At 38.3% G+C, this 12,597-nt stretch overlaps 1 protein-coding gene across 1 annotated transcript in view; it reads right to left on the reverse strand.

Annotated features, from left to right (window-relative positions):
- LOC107654059 (ankyrin-3-like) overlaps window positions 1-11,700 on the reverse strand; it is a 164,097-nt gene extending 152,397 nt beyond the window's left edge. Inside the window, exon 1 of the mRNA XM_016440959.1 lies at window positions 11,191-11,700. Coding sequence (XP_016296445.1) covers window positions 11,191-11,256 — 66 coding nt within the window. The 5' untranslated portion in view covers window positions 11,257-11,700. The remainder of the gene's footprint in view (window positions 1-11,190) is intronic.
- Between the last annotated feature and the right edge of the window lie 897 nt (window positions 11,701-12,597).

The following is a 12,597-nucleotide window of genomic DNA, read 5'->3' on the forward strand; positions in this document are numbered from 1 at the left end:
TCCTCTCGTTGATAGCAGAGGAGCGGATCCAGCGAGAGCTTGATGGGGCGACGCGGAATGAAAACGTTTTTTTTTAGGAGTCGTGGTAGTAGAGGCGGCGCAACTATAACCACATGTGAATAATCCCGCCCACTCTAAAGCGGTACTGAACTGCAGTGGAAACGCAAACCGAGCCGAGCCGTGCCATGTCGTACCATACTGAGCCGTGCCGAGCCGAGTCGTACCACGCAGTCGAAAAGCGCCATTAGAAAGAACTGCAGCTACTCCAGAGTGAACATGACTGATCTCAATATTTTTGGGGTTGTGTGGATATGCACAAAATGTGGTTTCTGTCAGAGAACAAAATAAAGATGATAAATAATATACATGTGATAATATGAAATGACAGATACAACTATATACGCTATAAGAACTCTATATAGAACTATATATTTGTCTGAGGAAACAGTAAACAAGACTAAACAAGAGCTTATTTTCACATATGAGAACTAAATGCAGCTTTATTAAACAGACCGGGGCTGCTGCTGCTGCTTGCAAGCAGTGTCAGATTACACTGTGTGTGTGCTGTTCTAGCGCTCCTGTGTGCTCGTTGTAATAGTTATTAAAATGCCGATCAGAGACTGAATATATATTTACATCAACACACATGACAAGCAATGCTCTTATACAAACGAATAAGCATCTTTGATTGCAAACAACCGAATAATTCGTCAAATACGTGAGCATTACAGCTATTGTATTTATACTGACGCAATAATTTTCCTGAGGTAAAATAAACTGAATTACGCAATGACACACTCTGAAACACATCTACAATGATAATAAATATTATTACTTGCAGAGTTATTAATGCACAGCAATACTACACAAGGGAAAAACAAACTTTAAAGGAATAAACAAAGCCAAGGAAACTCTGTATTACTCTGCTATGCTGGAACTTTATGCGCATGCACCCGACAAGTCTGAACAAGTTTGACTCGCACATGCATGAAGCAGGGAATTTCGTACAATAACAATGAGCGACTACTGGTGATATGACAAGTTTAGTAGACCAATAGTGTATGATTTCCAATTTAACACTTTTGTAAAACATCAACGCAGAAGGAAGCGTTGACAATCACCTTACAGTAGCAATTATGTTCCAGTTTTAAGGCAGCATCTTAACAATGCTCTTGAGTGTACTTGCAAAAAATGCTCTGTTGGCATTTACTTTATTTTAGTGCTAAATAAAACCTCTCATTTTCTGCCAAAGAGAGCAGAGATAACACCATCTCACTGAAACCAGTGCAGTCTGACAGACATGTCTAGACCTCACATTCAGACACACACTCACACATATGTGCAGCTAAAGAGAGCTGTGCCAATCTCTGTTAGCATTCCCAAGAGAGCTTCTTCAAAATGGCACTTGGTTGTAAGGTCTGATTTTTCCAGAAGAGAGGAGAAGGGAAGGCCAGCCGTCCAGCCCTTGACCTTTACAGTGGCACAAACCCATAAATGTGAGGTAAAACAGGAACAAACATGGTAAAATCAGGCTGTCCTCCATTGTTGGTGGTGTTTGCTAAGGCAAGCATCACTGTCATTATTACTCATATTTAAGGTTAGCCATTTAAACAAACCCTTAATGCTAAGTGTTAACCTTTGGCACATAACTCACCTTGCACAGTTTGTGCTATGGGCATGAATGATTGCTCAAATCATGTTAAGTCATGCTAAGACTAAGTGATAAGATTAACAATTTTCTCCTGGCATCTTATAGACTTACACTGAAGGAGGAACCCAAGTCATAACTAGAGAGCAGAATGTTATAGAAACAAATTCATACTGTATTAACCACCCAGAACATCTTGTCAAACACCTATAAAGAAGTCATAACATTGTAGCAAATGCTTACACATGAAACCATCTAACAAAGAACACCCTACCAACCATCAATAAGCCAGAAGACTCTAGTAACTGCTTGGGGTGGGAGAAAATATCGATTCTCCGATGCATAGGATTCTCTCTTCAATGATTCTGAATCGATTCTGATATGCACAAGATATGCGCTGTGAAACATGTGTGCATTGCTTGCCATTGTGTGCTTCTACCCGGAGTTATTTCAGTGTTTTACTTAGATATGCTTTCATTTATGCTGTTTGGAATGCAGTACGTATTAGATATGCAATAATCAAATAGCAATAATGCTGAGAAAAAAGAAAAACCCACAACTATGATTGTCTGTAAACTTTCAGATACTTAAAGCACTCTCAGATACTGAAAGTACTTAGTTTATCATTTGTAATTGTCTTTTCCCCCCTTTATTACTTTATATTTCCTTGTATGTTTTCAAGCTACATTTAGTTGGTTAAATTCTTAAAAATGTATTTGATTTATTATTAATTTGTAATTATTTTTAAAAGTAGCCTGCATACTGTATATAATCTAATAAAAATGCACAAAATAAATTTGATGTAAAATGTATATGAAAATGTAGCCAAGTGCAGTAATATTGAAAATTGAGGATGCAACACACCGTGATATCAAATTGAATCAAATCGTTGATATGATAATCGTAATCAATCGAATCGTGAAACCAGTGAAGATTCACACCCCTAGTAACTGCCTGGAAACCAGTGAGAAGCCATCTAGCAAATCACCTAGAACACAAAAGCAACACCTAAGCAACCACTTGGAAATGCTCTAGCAACAATCCGGAAACTGCCATCAACTACCTAGCAACACCCTGACAACCAGCAAGCAATCATCCAAAAAAAGGCCAGGTAACCTCCCAGAACACCTAACCAGCCACCTATCAACAAACCAAAAGACTCTAGGAACCACCTATAAATGCCCCAGCAACCACCTAGAACACTCTAGCATCTGCTTAGCAACACCTTAGCAACAAGAGAATAATTTCGGTTGCCAAACATTCAGTGCATCCCTATTTCTAATTAATGATGTCAAAGAATTTACCAGTATTTTGAAACGGATGTGTAAATGGTGCTTTACCGGAAAAGATGGAACATTGTTGCCTGTGTGAACTTATACTGTGTGAATTCTTGTATTTACCGGTAAAGCCGTTCCGGTAATTTCGCGGCAATTTACTGGTATTACTGTGTGAAAGGGGCTAATGACTCCTCAACCACTTACCAATGAGCCTAAATGCTCTAGTAACAGCCTAGGAATGCACTGGCAACCACTTAGAACACCAAAGAAACACCGTATCAACCACCTTAGCAATGCTCTAGAAACTGGTTAGCAACACCCTGGAAACCACAGAGCAATCATTTAACAACGCCCTGTCAACCACCCAGAACATCTAACCAACCTATCAACAAACCAAAATAACATAGCAACCACCAAGAACACTCCTGCAACTGTCTAGTAGCTGCTTAGCAACACCTTAGCAACAACAGAACAACCACCCAGAACACTCTACCAACCACTTATCAATGAGCCAAAAATTCTCCAGTAACAGCCTAGCAATGCACTGACAACCACTTTAGAACACCAAAGCAGCACCTTAGCAGACACCTGGCAATGCTCTAGCAACCATCTGGATTGTTCTACCAACTGCTTAGCAACACACTGGCAACCACAAAGCAACTACCCAATGATCACCAACTGACAAGCTTGGCATCTAGTTTCAATCTTATGGGTTAAACAAGGTTTATACTGTAAAATTATTTGTTTGTTTATTTGTTTTACATATGAGATACAATTCAAACCATAAACATACTTTTTCACCCAGCACAAATTTAAAAGATTTCTGTCTTGGTAATAAATAACCAAATAACTCACACAGAATATATCACAGTCACTATATATATGAGTCCTGCACCATCTAAGTAGCTGAGAAACATCCGAGGAACACAGTCATTTGGCAGTGAAGTCTGCTGTTATAGCAGAAATTTCTGAAATTTGGACCTGCTGATTTAACTCAGTGATCAGGTCAGAGAAACACTGCAGCTTTATTCTGTTCCCATGATCCTTGGCCAAATTCAGGATTTGGAACACTGTTGGCCTCAGCAGAACTCAATATGTTTTGACAAAATGAGCAATCTGACTATAACTCATGCAATAACTTTATTGCTCCAGGTATTTAATAACCTTAATACTCTCAAATGTAAAGTTATGGCTTAAAGAGATGATATTATCACTTTAATTTTACTGCAACATTCCCTCAGTGAGAAAAATATGAAATATGTACAGAATATTCCAAGCTAATCAGTTCCCATATTTTGGTCAAAGCATTCAGAATATAGAGGAATTTAAATGTTAAAAAAGGGAATCAAATGCAAAACAATTTGCATTACCACAAGAAGATAAACGGGCACATGGTTTGGGTGGGCTGAATCACCTCTAGTTAAAGGGATAGTTCACCCAAAAATGAAAATTCTGTCATTAATTACTCATCCTTATGTCATTCCAAACCTGTATGACCTTTTTTCATCCTCCGAACACAAATTAAGATATTTTTGATGAAATCTGAGAGCTTTCTGACCCTCCATAGACAGCAAGGGTACTACGACGGTCAAGGCACAGAAACATCGTTAAAATAGTCCATGTGACATCAGTGGTTCAACCGTAATTTTATGAAGCTACGAGAATACTCTTTGTGCGCATAGAAAACAAAAATGACAACTTTATTCAATGATTTCTTCTCTCCCGGGACAGTCTGTCACCATTATCGAGAGTACCATGATGCATCATTGAATAAAATCAAGAAATCATTTAATAAAGTTATAATTTTTTTTGTTTGTTTGTTTTTGAACCACTGATGTCACATGAACTCATTTAACAGTGTCCTACGAAACTATGTTTCTGTGCCTTGACCTTGGTAGTACCCTTGCTGTCTATGGAGAGTCAGAAGGCTCTTGGATTTAAAAATATATATATATCTCAATTTGTGTTCCGAAGATGAGCAAAGGTCTCTACCGGTTTGGAACGACATGAGGGTGAGTTTTCATTTTTGGGTTAACTATCCCTTTAAGGTCTCAGGTGGTTTTCCACAGGTCTTCTGTTACCTTTGCCGTGAAAACTGCATCTCCATAAGCCTGGGAAACCCAGAACGCATTAAAACTATTTCTCCAGATGCTCACTGGTCTCTCAACTGTGAGGAAAGTATCAGGTTCCTCGGATATCAGAGAGCCTGGGAAACTGAACGCTTGAGGCCAAGTTCCGTTGTGCCTGCCGCTGGACATTCCAACTAGGATTACAGGATCAAAATCTGGAATGCCACAGTTTGTTGGGGATGTTTTACAGTTACCCTAACCTAACAAAAGAGTGCAAAATACTGGCTGGAAGGTGCAGAAATGCTGGAAATGTGGGACCAGCTGCCAAGTTTTCCAGGCACAACTTTTTCTCCCATTGTCTTTACCTGCCATTCTGCTTGTAACATAATTCCTCAGAAAGCCATGACTTTAGACAAAGACGCCTATGATATATTCCACAGTGAGAGGCTGGTAGTACTTCCCCAGTGAGACACACTGCATATTCTGCTTTGTGGCTGAACCCTCCATTGTTGCAGGGGCTGAAAGAGGGCCCTGAATGACGGGTATTGATCATCTCTCCAGAGTAATGTCTGAAAATGCATTAGATGATTAACTTTAAAGATGATACAAACGATTGTTAAGTCATTTTCCAGTGCAATATTCTGTCTAAAGACATGAAGAACTCAACTCCAAGACAGACCATCATCATTGTCCTAGTCATCTACTTAAGTTTCATTTGCAAGAAATGCAAAGAATCTTTGGCATCTTCAGTGGTAAATTAGTTGATGTATTACTACCAACTGGTTTGATTTACCAAGAAATGTTGAGTACATTTTTTGACCAGCAAGGTCTCAAGATTATCTCACACATTTGGAGAAGATTTGATGAACTATGTAGGGAAAGGTATGCTTTTAACAAAATTCAAAATGGTGGAACTATTTAGCACTATTGTTGACCTCAATTATGTCCCAAACTTGTCAGGTAAGTTCAAAGTATTGTTCCAATGACACATATACATTTTATTTTCTATGCAATAGCACTGGCAAAATTTGGGAGACATGGCATAACCCAAAAATGTATGAAGTTACTAAGCCTAGATGTTGTGCTTAGATGATGCCTAGATGATGTGTACTAGTTAATTGGACTCTGTAGATTTAGGATTTGGATGTTAGTTTTATTTTCTTGATTTAGCCCTACAGCAATTATTGGACAAGTTTCTCCTTGTAAACAAGTTGCATTTCTGATTTAAATACCAATACATATCCTGATTAGTTTCCTGAAAATGCAGAATCACTGAATAATTTCCAAGCAATGATGACTGAATACATATTTATTGCCACTGTACATTCAGCTTGTTTCTAGTCTGAAAGTCAGATGTGACAGGAACTACATTACAAGTTCAAAAAAGAATTACCTCTTGTTCCAAAGTCAATCTTATTTTCAAAGTCTTTTCAAAGAATTTTTACAGCTGCTACCATTTTCAGATATGTATGACTTCCGACAGATGCAAAGCTTCACTATCATTTTATGCTAATATTACATATACAAGCTGGAAATCCGACTACAAGCATGAAATGTGTTCAAATGTGAAGCTTTACAGTCAATGGTGAATAGAAAAGACAGATACGGCAGATACGAGCTACAGAGGATCCACCATTAGAATCCATTTTACAAAGTGTTGAAATATGATTCATACGCTGTAGGATGAACTAAAAGGAAGAGATGCATGGCATTTGAGAACATGAAGATAAAGAGACTCATTCTTTGGGCCTGCTGTGCTGGCATAACGGTGCGTTTTCCATTATGTCTTGAGATCAAGTATGAAGTTCTTTGAGACTGCTCAACAAGAAAGTAGGTTATGCTGTGTTCTCAAGGCAATTTAGACATTGATCAATCTTGTTGTTCCAACTAAATTTGGGTTGTGAGAGTCTTTGGCAGGCATCTTTGACTGTGTAGTATGTGTGGCATTTGTGAAAGCCCCAACACTTCCTGTGCATTCCATATCACCGGATGGCTGGGATTTGCCAAGGCTCTCTTCCTGAATGATTCTCCAATTAGAGTGGAAGATCCAGATTAGCTTTCAACTACACTGTAAATGTCAACCTTGCACGGGGTCCTGTTGAGGTTCAGAGGAAGTATGAGTCATTTAACCCCGAGGGTTTCTTTTCAGTCCTGTTTACAGTAGCCCAATAGCACAATCTTGACATAATGATAATTTCACAGCAATGACAATCTTATTTCAAAATAGTGACCCTGACTTTAGTTACAAACAGCATACTGAAAACAGGGTATCAAATCAAATTACTTTGACAATGAAGAACCTCTCCTGTTTGGTTCTTCTAAGGTCCTGACTTATTTTTTCTTTACAGAATTTCATTTTTTTAAAGAATAATGTATCCATTGACAAGGCTATTGGTGGATTTTGGAATAAATAAGGTAAATATCTGGGCCAGGCACTATTGGCTTGTTGGTCTATGATTCTTGCTTTGGGTGTGAAAGTTCCTGGGTTCAAATGCTGCTGTCAGCTTATTCTGCTGTTCTGGAGAGTGTTGATTTGACATGTGCTGCCATAACCATGAAAGCGTAACACGAGTTGAGGTCAAGGATTTATCATGTTCCAGTGGCACTTTACAGAATGTTGCATGCACCAGGGTAGTGCGTCATTCAGAACTGAATTGGAGAACGCCTTTAGATAGATAGATAGATAGATAGATAGATAGATATAGAATAGAATAGAATAGAATAGAATAGAATAGAATAGAAGAGCAAAGATGGTTATGGATTAGTTAAGTGCCTGTGGAAGAGGTGTCTTCAGCCATATTTTGAAAGTTATGATGGTCTCAGCAAATAGAGCATGTTCACCACAGAAGGCTGCAGGGCTACTGTCAACGACAAAAGCAGGTACCAAAAGGAGATATATTGGCTCCAACACCATTGAGCTCCCTATGTAGGCAGGATATTAAGGCATCAAAGGCACACTCCTGATGCGAAGGCTAATTTGCTGCCTTCTATGACTCCTTCTTTTGGCCAAATTCTAAGGCAGTATCGCCAAGGCCTAAGTGCTAAAGCCAAACTCTACTGAAATCAATTGTGAGTGGAGTCTCAAGTGAAAAATTCACATTCAAAATTAATCACTTAGGGTTCCATTTCTGTTAGGATCCTGCCTTAGAAGACAGCTGCCTACGTAGGTAGTAGACAGCAAGTCAGCTCACTAGAGTCATTATTTAAACAAGTAGTTAAAAGTTACAGTAAGGCAACAAGTACAGCACAGCAGCAGCAGTGATGCTGCCACAACCATTTGCAATGGAAATGCTAAATATAAAATACAGACGCTCCTTGTGCGATCAGCAGGGATTCCCAGCTCAGTCATCTAAACGGCAGCTTCCTCCGTTCCTCAGCAGGCCTTCGGTTGCCATGGCGACACCCATTACACACACCTGCCAATGATTCAGGTTCCCTAGTGCCCAGACAGTTCTCTCTCTCTCTCTCTCTCTCTCTCTCTCTCTCTCTCTCTCGAGACGCATGTTTATTCACAGCTACTGACCCAAAAACAACCCCCATGGTTTACTGTTGGGGTCTCGTTGACTTGGGAGCAGTGAAAAGGAAATGACATGTGAAAATCTCAATCCATCGGCCACTAAAGAAAGCATCTTTTGACTCTCGTGGATAACGTGAGCTAGCAACCCATCTAACACACTCTCTTAGCCTGTCTCCGGCTCTCTCTGTTCCTCTGATTATGATCTGGATCAGTACCGCACGGCCATTTTCTCTCCTACATGTGGGGAGGAGCGGCCAGCCATGTTGACTGTCTGAAATTGAAATTAAAATCATTTGGCTATATCTGAATCACAGTTACTGATAGCCAGAGAAAGATAGTGACAGAGGCTTTGTTCACATTGCACATCCAACTTTTTAAATCACACTGTCATGATGCAAGTGATCTGATCTGAAATCTGATTTGACAGTGTTGTCTATATATGTTACATTCAAATTGGCAAACAGAAATTGATAAACTGATATCAGAAATTGATATGTGAACAGATGTGATTTTATTTTCTCCTGATCAGGTTCAGCTCATTACCCAGAAGACTATCCGTCCAAAGCTGCTGTATTTGTATTCTAGCAAGGCATTTATCAAGACAAAACATCTCTAACTGTTGTTTTCTCATCTTTTGTTTCTCCAAATCGGTGGTAAAGAATAATAGTCATTGACAGGGACGAGTCTAACCAGAAAATGAGCTATGACAAACCTGCACGCTGTCTGATTTCCTGCTCTATTGAGCTCTAACAATACGACCAATGCACAAAGACAAGCCCCTGAATGGTTCATGTCCTCTGTGTCGCCCTGAACACCAATTAATCTTTAAATGGACCCATTCAAGCCCCATATGCTCTGGGGATTCTGGGTAACCACATTGGATAGGATAATAAAAAAAATAAAGTGTTAATTCGTGAGTGTTAATTGTAATTTTATTGTAATTTTTGTGCCAAGTTTTAAAGAACAATAAAATGGTAATAATGTAATAATTTTCAAAAGAAATGGACCCCACTGACATTTATTTTGTATGGATGATAAATACAAGAGTAAATGAAGACAAAAAATTTCCACTATCCCATTAAATGTTTCGCTATACCGTTTATATCATGTTTATACCATAGTTGAAAGTGTATATTCATGTAGCTTTCAGTTGCTTTACATTAGTTACTCTGAAAACATGAAGTAAAACAAAAATACAAAGCAGGATGAGTCCCAAACAAGTCAAGCAGAGGAAGAACTCATTATTAAAGGGAGTTTATTTTATTTTATTTTAGTTTAGTTTAGTTATATTGAAGCCTGAAGTGAAACTAAAGTGCAGTTATAGATGTATATATTTCATTTGCAAAATTTTTTTTAAAAATTACTAGATTATACACAGATAATGAGTTGCCACATTGTTATTTACGTCTTTAAAAATATCAAAATATTTTTTCAGTTTAATTTCTAAGGAACTTCCAATATTGAATATTGTGATAATGTAATATAAAATTAAGATTTTAAAAATAAGATTTTACTCATATTTCCCACTACCAATGAGCATTCTAACATATTGTAACAAACAAGGTAATTTATAAACCAAAATATATAAATTTTCTTTACATCCCCAGTGTGCATAGCAACAGGTTGGGGTAGCATAAAGAGACCAAGAGAGACGGCGCTGTCAGTGCGACTGCCAAACGTGCACACACACACACACACACACACACACATTTCACTTCTGATTAGAATGACTGTCTTCGAATTTATTAAAAGCTCCCTTCTAATCACTACGTGAAAGCAGCGACTGCACCTGTTACACAGGACGAATGGGAATTCCTCAAATTCTCCGAAACATTTAAAGCAAACACTTGTAAAGCCAGCAGAGCTGACCCGTAGCTAGTACCACCCAGCGCTGACTCAGATACAGCTCCTGCCAATGCATCTGAATGGCTGCAATTAAGCAGATTATACTGCTCGTGCAGAGAATAGAAGGAGTGGGTGGAGGGAAAGAGAAAGAGAAAGAGAGAGACAGACAGAGAAAACATCTGTCCAAAGTATACAAAAGAACGAATTGAATTTAAATATGTGTATAACACTAGTATTCATATCTTAGTCATTATAAAAGAAGAGTCGTTGAAAAATATAAAAATACATAAATATAAATAAACTTTTTGTGTAAAATATGTTGTGTAAAATATAAGTAATCAGCTTAATTCAAGCCAAAATTATTGTTTAATATGACATCAGGTTACACAAACAAAAAAAGTCATTTTAAAAGGTCAGATCAGATCAGCTCTTGTAAGAAACATTGACATGTTTGAACTTTTTAAGGAGCAATGGTTGTGCATATACAGATCATTTGATGAAATATGCACAACTTTTTATGTATTCATTTTTTTGTTGTTCAATAATCAAAACAAACTCCTGTGAAAAACTCAAACCCAAACAAAGAGAAGATCCTGTTCCAGAATCAGCCCTGAAAGTGTACTGTCAAACACCTTCAAAACAAAACCATGCCACCCTGAGCACACCCCTTCAGTCGCTCCAGAACAAAAGAGAAGCTTCCTCCAGATCCCCGTCTAGTGCTTTTCAACATCAACAACCACCATTAACCCTTCCAAATGGCATAAAAGGAGGATTTAAACAAGCCCTGAGCGTTAAACTGAAAAGATCTGTATGTTTAAGCAGCTTTCTTGTTACCTTTTTGCCCTTCTTCTTGCGTAGCGCTTGCTTGCCGGTCCCTTTTTCCTTGGCGTCTTCGCTCATCTTATACAAAAGGTCCTTTCATTTAATCCAAAATTGAGAGAGCAGTGATGATGAGAACTACAGAAAAGTCCACGAGAAGCGAGTCGCTCTAATACCTGCTGCCCTCTTGTTTTCGATTGTCAACACGCACTCAAAGAACTCGGTCCAAACAGCACTTGAGCGCTTTGGGTGGTTTGGTTGGTGCCAGCTCCTACACACGCCACAGGTCACTGTGAGGGAGACGGGGGAGGAGAAATCACTGGAGCTTTTATTGGAGTGGGTTGAGAGATCCGTGGGCTAGTTCTTCTGACCCAGCTGCCCACCTCTCCCTGACCAACACAGTTGGGTCTACTGATTCACTGGTGCTCCTCACACAGACTAAATGGTGCTGATGGAGACACGCGCTCTTCCCTAGCAGCCAAACATCAAGAGGGAGGGAGAGAGAGAGAGAGAGAGAGAGAGAGAGAGAGAGAGAGAGAGAGCGGTGGAGAAGGAGCGCAAAGATGAAGCAATTGCCATGGAGAAACCCCACTTTACAAATAAGAGGGGTGAACTGAACACAGGCTGGAATAAATGGTTGATTAACGCCTGCTGATAGAAATTGCACACCCGCCGGCTCTGAGCGTGGCCATTAGTGAAATGCCAGTATAAGGAGAGTTCACAGACAAAACCTACCGGGGTCAGGTTACTGGTCAGTAGATGATCTCTTTTATTTCACGCAGCTTCTCGCCGAGATGTAACAAAAGAGTGCAACTGTGACCATCCATCTTTTCACCAGCCTTGGGAACGCAAGTAATTTTCCCATTCGTTTTCTTTTTTTCAAAGTTTTTTTTTTAATTCTCAATGAAGAGCTGTAATAATATGATGTAATCCATGCTGTAAGCCATGATGTCATCAGAAATAGAACTACTATATAAAACAGGGATGCAGTGATATTCGAACTCTGGCTGATAATTATTTAGACGTTTTGGGTGATAGCTGACATAAATGGTCGATAATACAATTCTGAATAAACAAATGATTTTTGTTTTTAGAATTTTACAGTAAATGCTACAAAATGTAGGCATCAAAACGTTATAACATACAATATGAAAAATTTATATTTTGAAACAAAAAAGAAGTAAAAAATGTTAATAATAAGTTAATATACATTATTAATTAAATATGAATACAAATTAATAATAAAAAAATGTAGTTTTAAATCCTAGGCATTACAACATTATAAACAAAAGTATGAAAAATAAATCTTAATTGTGAGACATACATTTTCTTCTACAGGCAGTTATATTAAATTATTAGTAGTATTAAAGACTAACTATAGTTGCCAGCATAGGTAAAATGTAAAAAAAATAATCATAAATG

Source organism: Sinocyclocheilus anshuiensis, unplaced genomic scaffold, assembly GCF_001515605.1.
Source record: "Sinocyclocheilus anshuiensis isolate Anshui unplaced genomic scaffold, SAMN03320099.WGS_v1.1 scaffold454, whole genome shotgun sequence".
NCBI classification, from domain to species: Eukaryota; Metazoa; Chordata; class Actinopteri; order Cypriniformes; family Cyprinidae; genus Sinocyclocheilus; species Sinocyclocheilus anshuiensis.